At 37.8% G+C, this 25,402-nt stretch overlaps 1 protein-coding gene across 17 annotated transcripts in view; it reads left to right on the forward strand.

Moving 5' to 3' along the window:
- Positions 1–25,402, forward strand: part of KLF12 (KLF transcription factor 12) — a 466,131-nt gene that overhangs the window by 298,511 nt on the left and 142,218 nt on the right. For all 17 annotated transcript variants that reach the window (XM_074387618.1, XM_074387623.1, XM_074387613.1 and 14 more), the window contains one exon: positions 1,244–1,790. In XM_074387618.1, coding sequence (XP_074243719.1) covers positions 1,244–1,790 — 547 coding nt within the window. The remainder of the gene's footprint in view (positions 1–1,243; positions 1,791–25,402) is intronic.

Here is a 25,402-nt window from a genome sequence, read left to right on the forward strand (position 1 = left end):
CCATTTTAGCTGATCTTGTACCATTACTTAAATATTTTCTTTTCTCAGTTGCTGAGTGAAATACCCTTGCACTCCTGTCTATTTTCTGTTTTGAATGGAGCTGTAATTTATATTGTATTTTAAAAAGGCTTTAAGAAGCATATTTTGTTTATTTTTAATGTATGCTGAAGTTTTAAGGGGAGTAGCAAACCAAAATCTTTTCTTAAATGAGAAACAAAATGAACCAATTTAATATCATTTTAGGTATTATTCTGAAAAAGTAAAAAAAAGTTTTTGTTCCTCATGTAATAGAAAAATAATGTCTATGTTAACCTGATCAAACAGATATAACCAAAATAATCGGTATAGTCTAATTGTGTCTTTTTAGGCTAGACTGGCACTGCCAATAGTACTCTTATGCCATGTGGGGACTTGTAAGCAGACATTTAATAAATGTTTGTTAAATTAGTGAATGAATGTATATATATATATATATATATATATGTAAAGTTATATTCATGCCAAATAATAAATAGCATGCTAATCACGAATCTTGGAGTCTATTGTTACCAAATTTTGCTCATTAAAACTTAAAAGGATGCAGGTGAACTTTAACAATATTATCATTATTTCAAATTAAACAAAAATTGATAGACAAATTAAAATTTTCAGAATGTTTTTCTTATTTCCTAAAATGTCACTTGTAGTTGTGTATGTTATTTTGAGAAAAATTTTTTCACATGTTATGAATTAGCTACTTATTAGAAATGACTTCCATTCAATACATTAGTGATCAGGTGTTGGAGGGTGAAGAACTTTATGCCCTTTTTTAATGTGCAGAATATTCTGAATGTGGTATGGTAACTCTTGCACCAAGAAGGAACATAGAAATGTCGTAGTGGGTTTTCCTACTGCTGTTGCCAGGTGGTCTGTTTCCGTATTGTGATAGTGTTGGTAAGGGTTAGAATCCTAGAGATCACTGTGGCCTCTTTTCTCCCCCATCGAGCACTGATTTCATAGTATTTTAATAATTGTCTGTCGTAATGGAACGAAAATGTCTTTATGGTAGAGGCCTTGTCTTCTGTCTTGTACTTGTGTGGCCTCAGTTTTAATCACAGTGACTGTCACTGAGCAATCCTGCAGATATTTGGGGAATGAATAAATGTCCCGTAAAAATAAAAGTTAATAAACATTCAAGTGGTAAGCCATGCATCCATAAAATGTGTGATAAAGATAAATATATGTTCCATTTTTCTCCCCACAGTCTCCAAACGTCCACAACTATCCCGATATGGAAGCCGTTCCCCTGTTGCTAAATAATGTGAAAGGGGAGCCCCCGGAGGACTCGTTGTCAGTAGATCACTTCCAAACACAAACTGAGCCAGTGGACTTGTCAATAAACAAAGCCAGGACGTCCCCTACTGCCGTTTCATCCTCCCCAGTTTCCATGACAGCGTCTGCCTCCTCACCGTCTTCAACTTCAACCTCCTCATCGTCTTCTAGTCGTCTAGCCTCATCCCCAACCGTTATCACATCAGTATCTTCAGCGTCATCTTCGTCAACAGTATTAACTCCAGGGCCCCTTGTTGCCTCTGCATCTGGTGTTGGAGGCCAGCAGTTTTTGCACATTATCCATCCTGTACCGCCTTCAAGTCCCATGAATTTACAATCTAACAAACTGAGTCATGTTCACCGCATCCCCGTGGTGGTACAGTCGGTGCCTGTTGTCTACACAGCTGTAAGGTCACCTGGAAATGTGAACAACACTATTGTCGTGCCGCTTTTGGAGGATGGGAGAGGCCATGGCAAAGGTAAGAGACATAAACAAAGCCTTGATTGATTTCAGCACTAGAGGTGACTTCGTTTTTTGCATTGAACATTTTTGCATCCTATGCAAACCCTACATCTAAAGAAGTTCTGTGTAGAGCACCGCAGAGAGACACTAGCTGTTCGGTTTTCAAGGAGAGCACAGTTTAGTGGGAACTCACCCTATGTTTATGTAGCTATATGCCAATTTTGCTTAGTGTATTTTTATTTACCCATAGGTCACATAAGGTCAGAATTCAGACATCTAAGTTAGCAAAATAATACTTGCTTTTAAATGCCCATCTTTAAGTGCTCAGTTGGAAAGGGCAATCTATGGTTAAACATGATTGCTTATGAGGTATAGATTATAGATTATAAAGTGTACATTTTTTAAGTAAATCAGGATATTTCTTTGTTGAGTTGTTCGGTTGGAATTTATTTAGGCGGTATTAATATAAACTGCTGTGAAGTTGGCAATGCCTGGAATCTAATCATTCACTTTCGAGTAACCTATAAATTAACTTGCCATTAAAATAATTCTAAAGTCAGGTGTTTGACTATAATAGTATCATGTAACTTGTGTTATTAACTTATTATAAGGCTAAGTCATTTTAAGGAACAAGATGACTCAATACAGTATAGTGGAAATATTTCAAGATGCAATATTAATATTCCCTTCTAGGGTCTAGAAGGCAAGAATATACTTTGCCACTTGACTATGTGTAATAATCACTAGTTGTTTAGTTAAATTTGATAGTTATACAGCTGATCATGAAGTTATTTTCTACTTCTAAGTTTTCCGTCCCCAGATTTTACTAGAACGAATTGTAATAGCATCATGCTGTCTTTTCTTTCTTTACTACCTATGAATCTAAAAAACAAGCCACCCCTTGATAGAAATGCAAAATGCCCATAATCAGTGACTCATTCCCTTTTAAAGTAAACACATATGTATGTATTTTTTCTTCAGAGCCTAGAAGTAATGATGGATTAAGATTTACATTGTATTACTTTTTGCTTTGACACTGTATTACTACTGAGGCCTGTAATTAAAATATGATCGATGAGTACAGAAAACACGGCCTCCTCATAAAATGCTAGTAAATATGGTTGTTTTGGTTCTTGTATAAGGTGGGAATAAATACATAGAAGTAACATTTGATTGTGAACTGATAGAAATTTTTGCAGATATGAATTACAAAATCGTGCATTCATCATTAGCAAGGTATTGTTTTATCTGCAGTGAGTTTTTTCACTGCACATGAAATAAGTTTCACCTTCCCAGTGTAACCAAGTTAAAATCTGATGATTCAGAGTATACAGGCATTTCAGACTGCAAACTTGAGATGCAGACACTCCTTGCTTACCTGATAATTTCTTTCTTTTGTTCTCTGTTGGGCCAGGAGCTAGTCTGACCATCCTCTAGTGAAAAGGTGGAGGAAAAAGAGGAATTAGGGAGCCAGACCCCCTTTGATATCGCTGACCCTTCTGATTGAACGGAACCAATTAAATTTGAATAGTAATAACTGCAAGCCAAATCAGATAGCTATTTTCTTTTATAATTTAGAAATAAGATGGTAAATTTTTTAAGAATTAGGAATTAAAATTTAGCAAAACATGCAAACTTGCATATTATTTTATATATGTGTGTATGTGTACACAATAGAACCCAATCTTTGTATAAGATAAAAGTTGCTTTATTATAAGGTTGATAAAGATATTAATGCTGCTCATGACCTTTCATACAATGTTGATTCACTAATGAAAGAAACCAAAGTGATATATTTTTTTTTGTTTGCCATGATCATTTTGTGGGACTTTTATTTTAAAAGTATAATATATAAAGTATATTGCTAAAGTTTAATTTTCTGGAAAAGGAATTATTGCAGCAGAACTTTTAAGACTCATGCTATAATTTGCTCTCTACATGAGTGTATTTGTTTCATGCAGCATTCATTACTCAGGAGTTTTCTCATATCAATAACAAAAATTTAAAGCAGCTGGGCGCGGTGGCTCACGCCTGTAATCCCAGCACTTTGGGAGGCCGAGGCGGGTGGATCATGAGGTTAGGAGATCGAGACCATCCTGGTCAGCATGGTGAAACCCCGTCTCTACTAAAAATACAAAAATTACCTGGGCATGGTGGTGCACGCCTGTAGTCCCACTTACTTGGGAGGCTGAGGCGGGAGAATTGCTTGAAACCAGCAGGCGGAGGTTTCGGTGAGCCAAGATTGTGCCGTTGCACTCCAGCCTGGGTAACAAGAACGAAACTCCATCTCAAAAAAAAAAAAAAAAAAATTTTTAAAGCATAAACCCTGTGGACTGTGCTGTTGTCATTAGGAACATGGGATTTGGGATCAAGGATGTGTGCATTAGAACCCCAGCTCTGTCACTGACAGCTGTGTAAAAGTCATTTATTCCTACTAATTCTTCATTTATATTAGTGATTAAATGGGGATAATGACATCATCTAGCCTAGAAAATTATTGGGAAAATTAAGAACATACAAATGTCTAGTATCAATTAATTATCAATAAATGCTTGAAATTACTTATTATCTCTCCCCAAAAATATCAAAATCAATAATATTTTTAAAAAGTTTTCTCTTTTTGATAAAAACAAATACGGAAGAACAAAAACTTGTTGAATTTTAAAAAGCAAAACTGCCTCAAGACGTTGGTATGGAACTGTTTCTCAAAGTTTTTACTCTGACAAATTATAAGGGATGAGAGTTTGACATGAGAAATTATCTGAGGACATCCCATATTTTCTATTTTTATTAATTTATACTAAGTTTTTATAATCACCATATTCTACAAATGTTGCTATAGCATTTTATAAGTTTTTTTATTGCTTAACTGATTAATTAGGTAATAGTAAAACTGTCTAGAGGAGGAAGCCTGCCTACCTCACAGAATGAATAAAGGAAAGGGCATTTCAGTAACTCCTCAATTCTTTGTTTTGCACATATGCAGCTGGGCAGTGAGCCAGCAATGAAGGCTGAGAATAAAGGGAGCCCCCATTTGCCTTCCTACTTAAGATGTATATTTCTGGTATGGATGAGCAAAGGAAAATACAGTAGGGAAGTTGAATTTTCAAAACACTAATAATAAAAATACAAAATGTAACGCTTAAATACAGATGACTGCACTGGCTAGTTACTTTTAAAGTTGGTATAGCGTATCTGGTCTCTGATGGAGAAATAGATTACCCTACATGTCACATTACATGAAGGACTGTGAAGGCACACATCTGTGTCTAAGCTCACGTGTCCTGTCAAGTGAATCATTTATTCTTTCAGCTGTTTATTATTCATCTATCATTATTAGGCATTTTATTGACACCAAAGATACAGTGTTGGACAAAGCAGATGTTGTTTCTGTCTCATAGTGCTTACAGTGTAATAAGAGCTACTGACACTCCACAAGATAATCATAGAAACAAATAGCTGATAATTGTGGACAGAGGTGGACTAAAAATAGACCAGCCAGGGAGTTGCCCAGTGGAATGGGTTTAATTATAATCGCAAATAGGGAAAGCTGTATTTGACCAAAGTATTTTCATGGAGGATGTCATGTTCTAAGAAGACCTGTACTTACTGTGATGCTCAGGGGATGGGGAGGGTTTAGGGAAGGGTGGGGTGAAACTTCCACCAGGGATACTTGACTAAGGACAAGATGGCATGAAAAGACTTTTTAAAAAACTCCTTCCTGAGAAGTGTGAAAATGACTTCTAGTGAGGCAGAACCTCAGCCTTTCCAAGTATGTAAAGAATAGTGATCTAAAGCAATGGCAGGTTGTCAGCTAGCACAGAACACCCAGACATCTCTAGTGGGCCTTGGATGTAATATGTGATACGAAGAAAAATGGATGATGTTCTAAAAAGTACATTAAACAAGCATAATTTAGAATTGAGCTATGAGCGGGAGGATGTCAGAAAAACGTCCTGAGGACGACGTCTTTCCATATGACACCAAAGGATAAGTAGCAGTTAGCCTCCTACAGTGGTGGTACTGGGAAGTGCAGGGCTCTCTGCAGAGATGAGTTTTTTTTATTGCATTAGGTTGGTGCAGAAGTAATTGCGTTTTTTGGTCAGCAGAATGGCAAAAACTGCAGTTACTCTTGCGCCAACCTATACTATGGGATCTGAGGCATGGTATTTATAAACCGGGCCCTGAAGGGATTATTTGACCTCACAAAAAACTTTCAATACTTCTTGGGTAAGTTTGTGGCACATTACCTGGGAGACGTTCATTAGCTTTTACAGATATTTAGTAGCAGAAAAGCTTTCAGCAAGCTTGTCCAACCCGCAGCTGTGTGCTGCATGCAATCCAGGACTGCCTTGAATGAGGCCCAACACAAATCTGTAAACTTTCTTAAAACATTATGAGACTTTTTGGCAACTTTTTTTTTTAACTCATCAGCTATCATTAGTGGTAGTGTGTTTTAAGTGTGGCCCAAGATAATTTTTCTTCTTCCAGTGTGGCCCAGGGAAGCCAAAGATTGCACACCCCTAGCATAGAGGGTCAAGACAGATCACAGGCAAAGTTGTTCTTAGTTCATTGTTGGCTTTGCCTTGATGGAAGAGCAGGTGTGTTTAGGATTCTCCTTCCTTCCAGTGTGCAGTATGCATTTACTTTATACCAACCACATTTCTAGGAATTAGTGTCCTGGAATGAGTAAGTCCCTACTGTCAGGGACCTTACATTCTAGTCGTAGAGACAATTCATGTCTATCAGATTCTGTAAGTGCTATGAAGAAAAATAAGGCATGGTAAGGAAGATGGAAAGTTAATAGGAGAAGGCACAGTATTAGGTATAATCCAGGAAGGCCTCTCTGAGAAGTAAGCTGTGCCAGGAGTAGCTGGGGGAAGACCTTTGCCCAAAGAAAACCGCAGGTTCAAAGAACTCTGAGGCATGAGTGAGTATGGCCTTTGTGAGGAGGAGCTGCTAGGAGGCTGGTGGAACTAGAGAGGCTTGAGTAGGCAGAAATGAAGAATCTGGTAGATTTCCAAGGCAATGCTGTACAGTCTTTGGTTTTGTTTTAAATATGTTGGGAAGCCACTGGAATCAGAATGAGCAGGAGGGTGACATGATCTGTTTTACCTTTTACAAAAATCATTGAGCCACTGTGTGCTGTAAAGAATATGGGGAAGGAGCAGAACTAGGAAGAACTACTATTGCTGTGTGGTTTGGATGGTGGGATATGAGGGAAGGAGAGGAAGTAAGGATGACGTCCAGGATTTGGCTGAGCTGTTGTTCTCTACCAAGATGAGCAAAGTGGAGTTGAGAAGGGACGTGTTAAATTTGATATGCCTGTTCCACATTTGAATAGAGAGAGCTTGAGATGGTAGTTGGAGGATGAGCCTGGAGCTCAGAGGAAAGAGGAGACAGATTTGGAGAAATAAAATGTGGGAACCACTAGAGATCATCTCAGGAGATCCAAATGGGGAAGGAGAAACGTGGAAGACTGGACACTTTAGCATGATGGGGTTAGAAAGTGAAGAGGGATGCCGCAGTCAGCACGGAGGCCCATCTGTTAATGAGAGTAGAGGAATGTTCAAGAGAATGCAGGTGGGAATGTTATCCAGAGCTGCTTGTCAGTGGTATCCAGTCCTGCTCAGGGACCACGTAAAATGAGGACTGAAAAGTGTGGCCTTGGCCAGGGAGTGTTCATCGTTGACACTGAGTGGCAGTGTGCAGGTGGAATGGTGGAGAGAAAGGACGACCTGAAGTAAGTTTGTGTTCAGATGGAAGGTGGGGAAAAGGAGCTTGAAAGTCTAGATAGCTCTTTGGAGTAGTGTTGCTTTAAAGAGTTATAGAGAAATGGAATGAGAGCTGGAGAGGCATTCAGGTTCTCGAGGGAGGGGTTTTAAATGAGGGAGATAGTATTGCAAGTTTATATGACAGCAAGAATAATCCTACAGCATTATCTTCTGGGGTTTTTTGTTGTTTTTTTTGTTTGTTTGTTTGTTTTTGTTTTTTGCATTTCCTTTCATTTTCATTATGTATCTTTCCCTAACAATTTTGTCAACATAATAACCTGGCTTTAGAATTCAGATTAATTACTGCAAGATGCAGTATATCTACAGTACAATATAAGCAATAACATGCGATTAAGGACTTCTATAATTCTTCCTGCTCTAGAATCATTCATTTCCAACTCTCTACTGGATTATTAGCAAACCAAAATAAAAGTAAAATTTGAGTTCTGTTGATAATTACAAAAATGATACCAGAAAGTATATAAATACAAGATCAACATTTTTTCCTTCATTGTCTAGTGGAATGTGCAAAATAACTGAAAATACACCATGAGTCCAAAATAATCATTTTGTCCTTAAGGGGCATTTTTACATTTAAACATTAATAGATATTACATATTGGAAATTCAAGATACATAAAAGGTAAGGTCAGCCAGACGTGGGGGCTCATGCCTGTAATCCCGGCACTTTGGGAGCCCAGTGTGGGCAGAGCTTGAGTTCGGGAGTACGAGATGAGCCTGGGCAACATAAAGAAACCCTGTCTCTACCACAATTAAAAAAAAAAAATTAGCCAGACGTGGTAAGCATCTGTGATCCCGGGTACTCGGGAGGCTGATGTGGGAGGATCACTCGAGCCCAGGAGGTAAAGGTTGTAGTGAGCTGAGATCACACCACTGCACTCCAGCCTGAGTGATGGAGCCAGATCCCATCTCAAAAAAAGTTAATGTCATAGCCAGTCTGTGATGATCCAATTAAAGATCTAGGGAGTAAAAAACAAAAGGATGCTTCTCCTCCATTCCATACCTGAGCCAGCCCTTCTCCATGTTGGTGGAGGAATAAGTAACCTTGATGCCTGGGAGTGAGACTTGAGCAAGGACCTGATTGATCAGTGGCTTTGAAACCATCAGGGCCTGCAGAAGCCTTGTGCAGCCAGGTGGGTATTTTACTTTGCCCAATTTTCTTTCCTAACCTCTCTCCTTTTCTTCTTTATTAGCTTATGTAGATACGCTGTTATTTCTCCCCTTTCCCCACATTTCTGTCTTTTCCTTAGCCACGCAAAAGCAATGAAATGTCCACAGGACAGTAATAAAATAGATTGCTTGAAGGAAAAGAACCCTGCTCTGGTTTCCTACCCAGCCACATTTTGTTTCATGCAAATTTAACACCAGCAGCAGAGTCTACCGGCATTTTAGAAAACATATTTATTACATTAAGACTTTTATTGGAATAGTATCATACTTGAAAAATAACCTATGGTAGGTCCTAAGTGCATTGTTTCTTCTTGAAATAATCATGTGATTAGATCCTTGAGTATGAAGTACTTTTTCCCAAAATACCTGAGGAGAGCATGTTGATACTGCTGTTAAGAAACCAATCCGATTTGGGTGTGCAGTTTCTTTGGTCTCCTCCTTTTAAAGAATGCTGCTTTCTTACTATATTTAGATGCAGACACACGGTGAAGAATCCTCCACAAATGTGTTATTTTCATAGCATCCATTCAGGAGTTTCAAAGGGATGTGGCTGCGGACTAATTTGAAATACACCCCGTTTTCTTCCTACAGGCTGTTGCTTTTCTCAGCAGCCTACAGAAAGAAGCCACAAGTGTATTTTTAGTCTCAGGCTGGTTATATTTGTGAAAGGAAATATAGTCATTACAAAGATTGCTGCAAAGCTCAATGGGCATCATGACCTTAGATTCTGTCCCATTGATGAAACTGGAGTTTACTCCCATGGAACTTCCCATTTCAGGTCTCTTTGTTTCACTGATTTTCTTCTGTCATCAGCTTTCTCACTGCTGATGTCTTTGTTTCAGGTCAGGAGTCCTTCCTGTACCCAGTTGTTATAGACTTTGTTCATGTCACAGATTCACTTCTTCTGTCCACCTTTTATGTGACTGTCCTCTTTTGTTCACCATTTGATGGAATCCTGGAGTCATCTGTCCATGTGACAGAATAGTCCTAGGCAGCTGACCTGTGATTATGTGTAAAGTTGTCTTTGCTTCCTTGATGAATTGATTCTGTTTACTCTCAGTGCAGTGACACAATCTCAGCTCACTGCAACCTCCACCTCCCAGGTTTAAGCCATTCTCCTGCCTCAGCCTCTCGAGTAGAATAGCTGGGACTACAGGTGTGTGCCACCACGCCCAGCTAATTTTTGTATTTTTTAATAGAGATGGGGTTTCACCATGTTGGCTAGGATGGTCTCGATCTCTTGACCTTGTGATCCACCCGCCTCGGCCTCCCAGAGTTCTAGGATTACAGGCATGAGCCACCACACCTGGCACTATTTCCTCTTAAGTATGGTGACTACTAGCCGTAGGTTAATACTTCAATTCAGAATTTGATTTTTATCAACAAATTATCCTGTTACTTACGGTCTTCACTTTTTAAATGTTGCTTATTGGGCAATGGGACAGGAATATTGATGATTTTTAGTTTACGATGATTAAATATAGGCTTTGATAAGACTTGAGTGTTTCACTCTTATGGCAAAACAAAAATAGGAACTTGTTAAATAGTGAGAGAAAGGCAGGCAGCTCATATTTTTGAAAAATTGAATTTTTACTCTGAGTTCAAAACCTTTTTTTCCAACAGATACACTCGTGCTTCGTGGTTTGTTTTTACCTGATTTTCAACAAGAAGTAGAAACTTATCTGCATTTTTTTCACTTCTGGGCATGCACAAGAGGTTGAATAGATTCCATCAAAAAATTGGATTCTTATGCTTTTATTTATTTGAAATGCCTGCAATCTGTCAACTCCACTGCTTCATCTGGCATAGACTGGGATATTTGTAAGATTCGATGATGATAACTGGTACATGGAGGAGACAGAAACTGTCTGTGTTGTTCTCAGAGAATTAGCAGAGAAGAGAAAACTCTAAGCTCCTCGTAGACTGTAAAATGCCCAGAAATGTGTTTGATTAGCTCCCCTCACCTCCTTGCGTTTAATAGTAAATAAAAGTACAAAGGCGAAAAGCTGAGAAAGAGGAGAAGGTCTGGATACCTAGGACGTTTCTTTTAAAAGATTGATGTTGCTTAAGGAAGTGGAGCTAAAGAAGACAGTCAAATCCATTCGTTAGGTAAAGTAGCTAAAGCAAGAAGAGGTTAACAAAATGGGCTTCGTTTTCATTTCATTATAAAGTAATATTAGGTGCTACTGAATAAGGGAGCCTGGTACACTATTTTATTTATTAGGTCAAGTTTCTCCTATAATAAAAAGACCTAGTTTATGTTTAAAGAAATATTTTTATGCTTAAATTATATTTTGCTAGTAAAGTATCCTCATGTAATCTGCATACTTATGTTTTCACCAAACCTGAAAAGTTTTCTCTGGTAATATTTAGTACATTGAATTATTACCTATTGGATTTTGATGTGTAACATCTTTTATTTCTCCTGTGAACAGTTCTATTTAAGAAAAAAAATTTGTTCTATCCTGGAATAATGTTATTAAATATGCTTCTAATTTCATACAGTACAAGTGTTCTTATGCTACAAGGGAATTCTTATTCCACATAGTAGATTGCAAGCATTTGTAGAATTATTTTGATGCTCTTTTGGCATCTATACTCACAGTAAGAAATATATACATATATAAAAACATATTTAGTAAGTAGACACTTTTTCATTAGTAGAGACAAATGAAAGAAGGAAGAATATAAGATCCAAGAGGGAAACTTGGTCTTAGAACCGTTACCAGCACTATTTTAAATTGGCTTTTTAATAATTTACAACTCTGGGGCTGTGGTTTCTGTTTCCTGTTTTTTTCTTTCTCCCTTAATAATTATTTTTCTGTTCCAGACTATGTTACTATTTTCTCAGCTCTTTCACTCTGACTGTGTTCCTTTGTTAATGGGGAATTTGATTAACTGGATATTCTGCTTTGTATTCTTTAGAAAACAACTAATTGATATTTGTGCTTCTATCCAATAAATGAAAAAGAGCTACCAATTTACAGGGTGATGATCACACACTCAGTTCTTTCTCCAGCCACCTTCATGTAGGGGAAATGCTACTTTGATCATTGGCCAATTGTATGTGTTTTTCACAACCAGGCAGCCTTACCTTCATTTTTTTTCTTTTAATAATTAGTTCATTTATTCAACAAATGTTTTATGGGCAATTTACATGGCCAGGAATATCTCTTAGTCCTAGCTATGGCACTTAGAGAAATTCTTGTTAAAAGTCAGCTCTAGTTTACAATAGACCAAACTGACGATCACACTGTGGGTCATTTTCGGTTGGAAATCAGTTCAGTAATTCACAATGAGTGGTTTTAAAGAAATAAAATGGAATGGAGTAGATTAAGAAATCTCTAAGAGTGTCACCCAAGTAAGGTTTATTCCATGAAATTTTTTAACTTCTTTACATATATGCCAATGTGGTACTGCGGGCAGGGGTCATGCGGTACATGTGCACTGATCGTGCTGATACACATATTTCTTACTGTGGTTTCTGTCCAAACAGTTTTAGAGAAACTCCACTGCATCTCCCCTCTTTCACTCAGCCCCTTCCCTTGTCCTTGCCCTTTCTGCACCTCCCTTTCAAAGTACTCTCCTCAGTTCTAACACCTTTTATTCTCTCACTTTCCCTCCATTTTTCTGTCTTCTTCCTTTTCTCAGTTGTTTTTCTCTGTCTCCCTCCACTCCTCACCATTCTACCTTTTTCTAAGTCTTCATTTTTCTCTTTCATGTCAACCAATTCACCTTTACCAAAAGTCCTGTATTATGGAACCATGAGACCTGTGATGAAAATGACAGTCTTTGTATTGCCATCTAGTGGCAGAATTTTAAAATGACATGAACTGAAAGGAACTCCACAATCTAATTATTTTTTCTACCATGCCCCTCCCTGGATTTTTCCCAGCAAGCTTAGTGTTGTAATGTAGTGTGGTGAATATGACCCTTTTAAGTAAAACTCAAGCCTGAATTTAAGACCCACATTATCTACTTTCTTTTTAGAGCTCAAGTATATGAAATATGTTTTAGGACTGTATTTAATTTGAACCAAAAAAAAAAAAAAAGGCTTTACGTCTACTCACTTATCACACTTCCCGTCATGTCCATTTTGTATGTGACTCTATTCAATGGAAATAAAAATGCTACATTCTGTGTACATGTACATAGTGTTTATTAAAACTGTGAATTAGGTTTGTTGGCTAAATAGAAGCATATGTATGCCAACTTGTGTGCTACTAGGAAGTTTTGCTGAGAGGTAAACCCACTGAGCAAGGATACCAATCCCCTAGAATGCCATAGAGAGAAAATAAAATGAGCCGGGCGTGGCAGGTTCATGACTATAATTTCAACACTTTGGGAGTTGAGGTGGGCAGATCACTTGAGGTCAAGAGTTTGAGACCAGCCTGGCCAAAATGATGAAACCTCATCTTTGCTAAAAGTACAGACGTTAGCCAGGCGTGGTGGCATAGGCCTTGTAATCTGAGCTACTCTGGAGGCTGAGGCACGAGAATCACTTGAACACAGAAGGCAAAGGTGGTTGCAGTGAGCCAAGATTGTGCCACTGCACCCCAGCGTAGGCAACAGAATGAGACTCAAAAAAACAGAAAGAAGATAAAATGAAAATAAATATAGTGGACAGTTACATCTTGGGACAAAGAGTTCGGGAAAACAGAATGTAGGAAAAATTAGTACAACTGAGACAACTACGAATAGCCCTGGGAGAATTCATCACAGAAACTGCCTTTTCAAATACTAGGCTCTTAGGATTTCAGTGGGAGCATGGTATAATTAGAAGAAAGATAATTCTTTGGTAGATATGTGGATTTCTCAGTATTTTGGGGAGAGAAAGATCTAGCAGGACTTGGGTAACCTATAGTAAGAATAAGCTCTTCTGCTGAGAAGAACTATGGTGTTTATGTAATGTGCTTTATATTGTTATAAATCCTCATTTCTAAAGTAAAGAGGTTGTGGTTGGGGGGCGGGGGGTTCTCCCAGAATTCTTCATGAAAATTTAAGCTCCTTGAAAGTATCATTTAAACCTCATCATCTAATATTTCCCCAAGTTGTGTTTGACACTAGTAACTGCTCGATAAATATTTATTGAATGAAGATTTGGATGAAGAAATGAATGCATTAATGTAGCCTGCTGCAGGAAGAGTGTTTTGTGTGAGATGTTGAAGAATGTCGTGGCCAGTACAGGCATGCAGTCCTAAACCCTGACCACAGAAGAAACCTTCCCGTGGTGAAGTAGAAGGCTGCCAACACGTGACATGGCAGCCAGCAAGCCTCCGCACATCCTCACAGGCTGGCTCCTCCTTCCCCTCCATCTCAGTCTGTTGCCATTCCACCATATGTCTCATGTCCCAGCCATGTTGCATGGCCCTTCAGCTGACATTCTACCTATATCCATGTAGAAAGCAAATGGAAGCCTTTTCTTTCTCTGACAAAAGATGTGGTTCAAATACCTTCTTTTCTGAAATAGTACATACCAAATTGTAAAGGCAAATCATACACCACCACCTCCCCACCGCAAACACACACACGCCATCTTTTCTCATTGCCTTACTACTGCCTTCTTCAACATCTGGCGTACAATAAACACTCTTAAGTGCAGAATGAAAGAATACCATTGCCAAAGCTCTTACTGTGGTATGTCAGTCTATAGTTGCCTGGTACTTAAATTTATTGTTTCTGCTGTTTCCCAGTTTATTTGGTAGTACTTAATATTAAAGAATAACATTTGTGGTACCTTACGCATATTTGATGTGATTTGGGTTTTAGTAGTTTTTGGAGATGAACCCCTGTGGGTGAGAAATATTCTTATGGCTTCCAAACAGTCTTAATACAAAGATATTACTGTGTGAAAATTACAGTCAGTTCTTATTTATTCTTTTACTCTCAGGTAAAATATTTTACCTGTGAAACTAGGATAAATAATAGCTTTGATTGGATCCAGGCAATTAATAGAGTCTGCTAGGTTTCTTCTATAATAGTAATGCCAATTTCATTTCCCAGTCAGGGCAAAACAAATTAAGCCTCCTCCCCCACTGCAGTTAACTGCGTCAGCATCACGGTGCCATAAAATTTGAAAACTGTGGAGTATGGGTAATCCCACTATAAATTGTAATAAAAATTACCTCTCCAGACTCTATATTCTCTCCATTAAGTTCATAGACACTGTCTCTTTGTACATAAAGTTTTATGAAATAAATCGACCATTTCTCCTGTCCTTACCAGATAGCAAGCTGTTTTGATTTAAAAGCTGATAATGGTACAATAAGTTTTCGGTGTTTGTAGAACATTTTAAAAGCATAAATTTCCTTTAACAAACCTTAAGTAGAAGGAAAATGCTACTTTTATTTGTACTAGAGAGTTAAATATCTCTGTGAGAAAGAATAAATGATGTAGTTACCATGGTGCGCCCATTTGTTGCATCCATAAAACAAAGATTTGGTTTCCCTCCTCAGATCTCTAATCTTAAAAGTGTATTAAGTAAAACCCAGCATGAATCTAAGATAGCTTTATCTGAATTGTTTCCAGTATTCTGTGTTTGGAAGGCATTTTCGATTTCTTGATTGCCTTTTTGTCTCTTCTGTGCTAAATCCAAGGGCTCCCTAATCATCTCCGGTGTGGCCTTTGTCAGAAGTGAATGTTGTAAATTAGTCCTCTATAAACACAGAGACCTTTTAAACAGAGGAAGCCTTCTAGAGGCCCAGGCTGTAAATCTCCAAAGAACATGAACTAGACTCTGGAGGAAGTCTTATGCTATAATGAAGGGAGAGTAGGTGGCATTTGAGGTGAGAGCTGGAAAAGCATAAGGCTTTGGTACTCAAAGGAAATAGCAGTATTTCAGACCAGGAAGAGAGTCAATAATGAGGGTAGAGAATGGAGGGCCTACAAAGAATGAAGAATCCTGTGCTTGTACTGAAAAGTAGCCCGTGAGGTCCTCTCACGCTCAGCCATTGCATATGATCCAAAACATGTTGCCTGCATCATATGTGCTCTGTGCTACTTACAGGAGAGCACTCAAGATCCTCCCTCTTTGAAAGTATTTTAACTCTTGGCTTAGATATATTTGTTACATTCTCTATGAATATAATGTTCTAACCGCATTAAGTAGAGAATAGCAAATAAAAATGTGAAGGAAAAGTAAGTGATAGGAATATTTGTAAGTGATAGGAATTTTTCAGTCTTTATTTTATAGCGGGTTCTGTAAAGTGTCTTCTCGGTAGATTTTTATGGATTCGCAATAGGCACAAAATTTTGTAGCACTTCACTTTCTGTCGATTTCATTACTGATAGAAAACAGATCTGATTTTGCATTACCAGTTTATAGGTGCTCAATACCTCCTGAGATTCTCATCTACCAATTCCCTGCCCGAATTAGGACACTCCCTTTATCTTTAGGGACACTCAGGTTAAAAAGTGGCAGCCAGGAAAGAAGATGTCAAAATTATTATTAAAGGAAGAACTTGAATAATTGCAGCAAGGTCTTTCTGGATGGGAGCAAACGGGCTAACACGGCACTTCAGTCCTTGGAGAGAATACTTTATTACAGGGTAATAATTGCTTTTGAAATAATGACCATTAGTAAGGAAAGAAAGGTTCAATTATCAGTCTATTTGAAAAAGGCAGCAAAGTATGTAATAAATCTTGTAAATATATTTACTAGAAATCATTTAAATAATGATACATAACGTTTACTGAATGCTTATGTGTTCTTTGTGCTTCACATGTTAGCTTTAAGCCCTGCAATAGCCAACATATAGATATTGTGGTCAGTCATTCGAAATGAGAAGACTAAGACTCATTTAACTTTCTGTGCCACTAACAAGGGCGCAGCTTAAAAGTGGTGGAGCCTTGCATTAAATCAGAATTTCTAAGTACTGCACAGCCATTTTGCTGTACTTAGGCTTGATGCTTTGAAAGGTATGGCTTAATTATCTACAGAATTTGTCAATTTTAATTATCCAATTCCATAGTGCCTCAAATTAGGTGGCATTGTGTTTTTAAATCATTTAATTTTTTGGCAAGCATTAAAATTTATTATATATGAAATCTATTATATATGTAAAATAAGTGTATGTGTATGTGAATTACATGAGGTAATTCCATGTTGTTAAATATTGATAGGATAGTACTGTATTATCTTTTTTCATTTCTTCAGCATCCTGCAGCCTGAGAACAACAGCCTTAAGCTGTAGGTTAACATTTCTAGGTGTAGGGAAATTTTGTCAAAGTGTGGTTCACTGAGTTTCAGAGATCGACATCCATGTCATTTTTAGACACATCTGGCCCCTGCCTGGAGCTCTTTTGAGCAAGGAATTGGTTAGAAAGACATATACAACACAGACACGCCTGCTCTATCTTGCCTAGTTCTGGTAGTGGTAATTTTCTGGAAAACACAAGGGGAAACTAGAAAATAAAGACATGGCCAACAGTTATTATTACTGTTATAATTATATTTATTTTTCTTAGATTAATGAGTTCAATAAAATTCTGAGCACTAGCCAATAGCTAATAATCATTATAACATTACAATTTTAGAATTATCCAAGCTTATATAAGCAGATGTTCAGAAATGCCTTCTTCAAAATTGGAAAATAAATTCAATAAAATGTGTGTTTGGTTATGGAGAATAGCTTCATAGTAAAATCTGGCATTTTCCGGTTTTTGTTTCAGTGTCTTTTCAGAGTCATATAATCTTTGCTGGTTTTTTAGTTTTCTATTATTTATTAACTTTATCGAAGAGTAAAATATCTTGCATACTGTCCAAAATGTATTGGTATCGTGATAGGTCATGAGAAGTACCTTTTATCACATTCTGGAAGTCATGGTTATAGTACATCATTATCCATTTATCATCTAACAAATGAGCGTTCGCTGGTGATGCGCTACTTAGTGGCATTATTGTGCCCATTGGTATAATCTACAGTAATCAAGATAGTATAACCTCCAATTACGGGTTTTATTATCTCATTATCCACCTTGCAACTCATACAACTATTAACAAGCACATTTCTTGCCTTCTTTGGCCAGTTGTGATTACTTTAATAGTTAGTCACCATGATAAGCCCCTCATACTCACAATAAACCTGCTTTCAGTCATAACTGACACTAGTTTTAGCTATATAATTTTGTGTGATCTGATAGAAACAGAGGATTGCAGCTTTGTCCTTTTGCAAGTCTAAGCCACTGAATGGTTTATAACTTTTTCAGTACTGTGCTCTGTATTTATAATTATGATGAACGTTGAGAATGCAATCATCCTTAATAGCAAGAGTAAGCCATCAAAGACTCTGTTAGCGTTACTTATTCATTTTATACCTTATTCCAGAAAAGATATAGGGGAGCTCAGCCATATTCTTACTATTCAGCCGGTAATTCAGCCAATCGTAATTGTTCAGGCAGTCAAAATATGCAGAGGCCTTGCGTATTTGCAAGTTTCAGAATGCAGTGTCCATCGGATACCCAGGCATGTTATTATATCCTCAAAGAAGAACATGGCACTAAACCCTATTATGCATCTATATAAAATACAAATGCACATATACAGAGACAGATATATGTAAACATGTATATATTTTTATTAAAAAAAATGATACTACCTAGAACATTATAAATCAAAAGAAACTAGTTGACTTGTTATAAAACTCTTGGATTTTATTCTCTATCTTGTAGCATCTAAGTGAAAGAAAGATCTTTATTATTTAATTATAGTACCGATTTATTTTGTTTATTGCTCTCTGACTCATCTGTCAAAACTAAGTAAAATTTGGGCAGCTAGATTCAAAAATTAAGATTTTTTTAAAAAGCCTTTGATCTCCAATTTTCAACCTTTTGCTTTACCCAGGAATTGTCCAGTGTGCTCCTTTCCATTCCCTTATTCATGTGATTAATACACATTTATGATTCAACCACACGCACCATGTACAGTACCCACGATACACTCACAGTCAAATGGATAAAGTAGACAAAAAAGTCACAGTGAGACAAGTTCTGTAATCCAGTGAACCCACACTCACAGAGGTGGATTGCAGAGGAAGAGGGGCAGTACACGCGTGGTGGTGTTGGGTGGCGGAGAGGTGTGGTTATCACTTCAAGACAAGGTTGTTTCTCAGAAGAAAGTATTAGTTACATTCTCTGTGTAACCATGGGGGAAAGGAAGGGCAGTTTTTACAAAATGCAGAGTCTTGGAAATACAAAAGGGCATACTGTATCCTGGTAGATTAGATTCAGCAAGTAGATAGGTTGGTATCGTTCAAATGAAAAGTACTTAAAAGAAATGGAAATGAAGCTTAAGGTCAGTATTCACGTGTGTGGTTATCACAGGCCTTGTGTGCTGAGCTAAGGAGTTATCTACTGACCTCTACAGGGAGGCACAGGAAACTTGGAAGTAGATGGGAGTTAACGTGGCACCATTAAAATTTGGGTCATGAAAGGTTGAATGTATTGAAAATAGAGGGAAGGAGACAAGTTAGGAGACTATTTCAGGAAGCCAGGTGAGAATAACAGAGAGCCGGGTGGGGACAGTGTGAATGAAAAAACAGCAGAACTTGGCCAGTTGGATGTCAAGGATTAAAAAAAAAAAAAAAAAAGATAAATCTAGAATGACCCCGGGTTCTTGTTCTGGCAAGTGGAACATGCTGAGAAAGTTCAGGGGAAGAATATATTCATTGAAAGATTACACTGAGAATTCCACCCAAGTAGAAAAGCTGACAAAAACATGAAAGAAAAGTTAAGAGACTCAAAAAGTTAAGAGACATTATTTGAAGTATTCCAACATATATCTAAAATGTCATTCATCAGACTAGATAGAATGCAACATTCAGAGAAATGTCTTGAAATTCAGGAAAATTACGGGAGATTATGAATCTCAGATTGTAGACAAACTCAGTAAAAATCACTTCACAGCTTGATATAGTACAGTGAAATTCCCAAGAATGAGTTCCCTAAAGAAAACCTTAAAAGCTTGTCTGCAAAGGATTTAAGAATGAAAAGACTTTGAGCAACAACAGATGCCAGAAAGCAATGCAACAGGCTCCTCAAAGGGCTGAAAGATCCTGGAATTCTGTACTCGGCTGAAGTAAAATTCCATCAGGAGTGAAATTTAAAAAAAACAAAAAAACAAAAAAACAAAAAAAAAAACCAGACATACATTGACTAAGAGCTTATAGCCCACACAAATTTGCCGATAAGACCCATAAAGAATATAATTTTGCAAACGGAAAAACCCAAAAGAAAAGGAGAGCTTAGAACTGGTTTGAAAAACAGATAAATGTATGCATGGAGATAACTTTTAATTAACTCTTGATAGTAAAACATGCACCAAAATTCTGGACAGACCAGACACAGTGGCTCATGTCTGTAATCCCAGCACTTTGGGAGGCTGAGGTGCACAGATCTCTTGAGGTCAGGAGTTCGAGACCAGCCTGACCAACATGGTGAAACCCAAACTCTACCAGAAATACAAAAATTAGCTGAGCACAGTGAGGGGCACCTGTAATTGCAGCTACTTGGGAGGCTGACGTAGTAGAATCACTTGAACCTGGGAGGCAGGGGTGGCTGTGAGCCGAGATCACACCATTGCACTACAGCCTGGGTGACAGAGGGAGACTCCGTCTCAAAAAAAAAAAAAAAAAAATTCTGGACTAAATGATAAATGGGGAAGGTGGGAGTTTCCTTGGATAGTTACACCATGCTCAGTCTAGTGTTTGGGAGGAGAATTGACAACATGGGATAATTTTAGACTTTAGAAAATTTTTAGTATCTGTCAGTATTAGTCTTACAACAGTATGGGAAACTGTGGATATTCACATACCAGTGGGAGTGTAAACTGATTTAACAACTTTGAACATCAATTTGGCAATATTTGGTAAAATTGACGATATGCACACCCCATAATTTTCAAATGTATACCATGAAGAAAGTTGCAGCAGCATTTGTAACAATGAATATTTTTAACAAATTAATTTTTCATGACTAAAAGAATGGATAAATAATACCGCTCCATTTAGAAAATGGAATATTTTACAATTAAATGAAAGACTATGAATAAATCTCAAAAACACAATGTTAAATTTAAAAATCAAATGGAAATATATTGTTGGCCAGTTGCGGAGGCTCATGCCTGTAATCCTAGTGCTTTAGAGGCCCAGGTAGGCAGATCACTTAAGCCCAGGAATTCAAGATCAGTCTGAGCAATGTGGTGAAACCCCATCTCTACAAAAAAATCCAAAAGTTAGCCAGGCATGATGGCACATGCCTGTAGTCCCAGCTACTCTGGAGGCTGAGATGGGAGGATCACCTGTACCTGGGAGGTCAAGTCTACAGTGAGCCAAGATTGTGCCACTGCACTGCAGCCTGGGTGACAGAGTAAGACCCTTTCTCAAAAAAATTTAAAAATATATATATATAAACACATATATATGTACGTATAGATATGATATTGTTATGTGCCATTTTAAAAAGAAAACCATAGATATTGTTCATGGATATACATGTAGTTAAGGGCCAAAAATATGAATAGGAAGGATATACATCAGAATACTATGGAAGAAGGAAACAAAATAGGAATTATTAGAAAATACAAAGGAGCTTTCATCTGTTTCTGTGATTTAACTTAATGATCTAAAGGAAATACCACAAAATGTTTAGATATTTTGAATATTTGCGGAAAATAAATAACCCTTATACATAAGCCTGGAATTTCTTAACTAAGAAGTGACTTGACATGAAAGAAAATCTGTAATAAGTTAATAAGCAAGTTAATGAGGGATAAAGTACTAGAGCCTATGTCAAATGGCTGTTTGTAGTTTCTTTTATATGAAGCATAGTTGGATGTGAGAAACAGTGGGAAGAAATGATTTTCAAGATTTAGGGAGTTCTTTCAGGAATTAGGTAAATAAAAATATTGACGAATTCATTTAGCCCATGACATCTTATTTGATAGCTTGAATGTGGCAGGCACATAGAAAGCTTGGCTACTCTTATTAGCAGATGGATTTGGTTGGGTTGTAATGAGACACCCTGGCTCTAAGATCTCAGCTTACCCTCAGGGACAGCAGATGCTTAGAGTGTAGGTAACCTGGCATCTTTGGTTAAGGAAATCAAGGCTAGATGATGTTTAGAATATATGTTACTAGAGCAGTGTGAATTTCACATTTCACTGTTTTTTACCAGCAGAAATTTCGTTTTCCTTATATTACAAAAGATAGTATCCAGCCTGTTTATTAATCAGCTACATACAGCAACCTCAAGCACCATGCAATTTATCAGAAATTTGCCTGGCAAAGCCCAAGACCTCATCCTCTGTCAGAGCTCTTATCTTCTTCAGAAGCTGTCTCTTTTCACAAAACCAAAATGAGCTTTCTAAAGAGGTTAGTGTAAGCCCAGTTTAAAGTTGGGAAAGCAGAAAAGACTAGTGTGTACGTCCTGTGCTCTCTTGGTGTTGTGGTATATACTATGGCAGTGTTCTCACTTGCTTCACCTCGCCTGCCTCAAGACAGAATTATAAGTTTGATCTTGTTCTTCAAGATACCACCGCCACCACCTCCCTCAACAAGTCAGAGGCTTGAGTTCCTGGGCTTAGGAAGGGTTCTGACCAAACAAACTCCAGTGCAATGGCCAGACCTGAAGCCCAGGGAAGTCATTTCTAGTTGGTGGAAACCTCACCAGCCTTCATAGAGACTAGGTAATTTATCATAACAGGGGCAGGAGGAACAGGGGCACTGTCACAAAATACGGAAATAACATCTCGTTAATAAACTCCAAAACACAGGGAATATGTATGTATTTCTTTGGGGTTTTGTTTGCTTTTTGTTTTTTGTTGTTTTTTTTTTAAGGTGGTGTTTCACTCTTATTGCCCAGGCTAAAATGTAGTGGTGTGATCTCAACTCACTACAACCTCCGATTCCCAGGTTCAAGCGATTCTCCTGCCTCAGCTTTCTAAATAGCTGGGATTACAGGCACACACCACCACCCCTGGCAATTTTTCTGCATTTTTAGTAGACACGTGGTTTCACCATGTTGGCCTGGCTGATCTTGAACTCCGGACCTCAGGTGATCCACCCACCTCGGTCTCCCAAAGTGCTGGGATTATAGGTATGAGCCACTGCGCCTGGCCTGAGAATACATATTTCTAATAGATTGATGCAAACGAATGGAATTGTTCTTTCTTATAAAAGCATACCAAACAGAATTAATGTGGAAAACACCTTTCACCCAATTTTACAGAGTACATTTTTCTCTTTGGAGTTTGCATAAGATGAGGATATAAACAAATACATCCTTCAACCAAGATTGAAACAAAGGAAAAAAAATATAGTAATACTTGTTCTTTTGGCCCAGAGATATTCCCAGGTGATTTTTGAATAGTGATAGCATTCACCATAGGATGGGACAGTTCTGCGGAATGCACTGGGGAGGTGAAGAGTCAGCACTCACTTTTGTTCTCACAAAGAAAAATTATATTTTATGATTTTAACAGAGGAGACCCTGGCATTCACACATACAGCATCTAAGATATCCCCTTTCCACAGTGTCCCAGAAGTCTATTACATAGTGCCGCTATTTAAGTTCCAAGTTAGAATCCTATGCACGGGGGCGGGGTCTGTGCATGAGCGAGACTGCACAACCACAGGGCTTGTCTCAGTGGTGCTTTTTGTTCTCTGCCTGCGGCCCGCGCGGTAACTCTTGTGAAGCGTCGGTGGAAATGCTGCTCTGTGTGTACGTGTTTATCGATCAATCAAATGAAAAAGAAAACTCTCATAGGGTATTTTTTAAACAATGTGATGTGAAGATGTACACAGGAAATATGTAATTCTTGATCAAAACGTGTTCAGGGTGTAGGGACAAATGTGACCATCCCTGAAGCCAGAGGAAGAGAGCTTTTAAGAACAGAACAGGCCGGGCGCAGTGGCTCACACCTGTAATCCCAACACTTTGGGAGGGCAAGGCAGGCAGATCACCTGAGGTTAGGAGTTTGAGGCCAGACTGACCAATATGACAAAAACCCATCTCTATTAAAAATACAAAATTAGCCAGGTGGGGGGGCGCATGCGCCGGTAATCCCAGCTACTCAGGAGGCTGAGGCAGGAGAATCGCTTGAACCCAGGAGGCAGAGGTTGCAGTGAGCCGAGATCATGCCATTGCACTCCAGCCTGAGCAGCAAGAGTGAAACTCTGTCAAAAAAAAAGAAAAAAGAAAAAAAAGAAAAGAAAAGAGAAGAAAAAAAAAGAGGCCAGAACTACAAATGAAGAGGGATAACCAAATCTTGAAAGCTATAGAAAGGTCCAACTGCATGTATAAATAATTCTCAAACTTGAGGATTTTTGATGCTCTTAGACCATATCTTTGAGAATGTCTACTCTGCTTCTAAAAGAAATTCAATCACGATTATGTATCAAGTCTTACCTTTAACCCTGCAAGTTTAAATATATTCTAAAATGAGGTGTGGAGAGCATACTAGTTGGAGGGAAACAGCAGCACTGATTCTCAACATGGCACAATAGTTCTGCATGCTTCCGCCCCACCCCTTGCTTTTTTAACCTTTTAACTTTTAAACTAGCAGAGAACCCTTCCATGGTAAATCATTTACATGTCATCTAGCTGTACATACTGTAGCGGATGTAGAAGCAGACTTAAGTTCAAGGTAGATTTTCTGCTCTTTCTTTTAAAGTATTTCTTATATTTAAAGTACTAACACCAGGGCTGTGGTTTGGTGGTACTTAAAATTATTATAACAGATTTTAACCTGCCTTAAAAGATTCTGCTTTACCGTGTACACAAACTAGAAAACACAGATGGGACAACAGACCAACTAAGAGGAATAAGAAAAGTGAATAAAAAGGCCATGGATTAATGCCTAAAATCTTCTCCGTACATTGCAGATGAAAATGAGTTTGATGATTTCATTGTTCCCCATATGTATGCACCACAAAATCACTTTTTTATTATTTTACATCTCTGCCTATAGTAGTTTCAGTTTTGAATAAATCAGAGCTGATTGGCTTTGCTTTGGAGCAGTTATAACGAATGAACAAAATGCAAAGCTTATGGGGAACAGTGGTGTGGTGATATCTCAAAGGGCTCCCAGAGTTCGGGGCTCTTGGCCAACTCTGGAGAGCACGTGGAAGCACACACAGTGGAAAAGCCTACTTATTAATGGAAAATTTTATGAACTTTTATTATGCTCTTAGATGTACTTTTAGTAAACATAATTATAAATCTCTATTCATTTTTTTATGAACAAGAAAAGTCGTTTTAGTCATGATTCTTTTAAAAAATGAAACTCTAATAGCTGTTGTGATTTCAAAAAAACATGAATTTTTAAGCTACCTTTTATTATTTTTTTTAATAGAGATGGTGTCTTACTTTGTGACCCAGGCTGGTCCTCAACTCCTGGGCTCAAGCCTGGGCCTTCCAAAGTGGTGGAATTGCAGGCATGAGCCACCACACCCAGCCTAAACTAGGATGAAGGATGAAATTCCTTCACTTTAGTTTCCAAGCAGTAATTCATGTGATAGAAATAAGAGGTATTTGGAAGTGCTTAAAATGATTTCCTGAAAGAAAAGTAAAGCCCGTTAAATGGAATTTAGCTGAAAAGTGAATAAAAATTATGAACATTTTCACTCTCATGTCATCCCAAACCAAAAATATAAGACTTCAGAGAATGA

Source organism: Saimiri boliviensis, chromosome 16, assembly GCF_048565385.1.
Source record: "Saimiri boliviensis isolate mSaiBol1 chromosome 16, mSaiBol1.pri, whole genome shotgun sequence".
Classification (NCBI taxonomy): Eukaryota; Metazoa; Chordata; class Mammalia; order Primates; family Cebidae; genus Saimiri; species Saimiri boliviensis.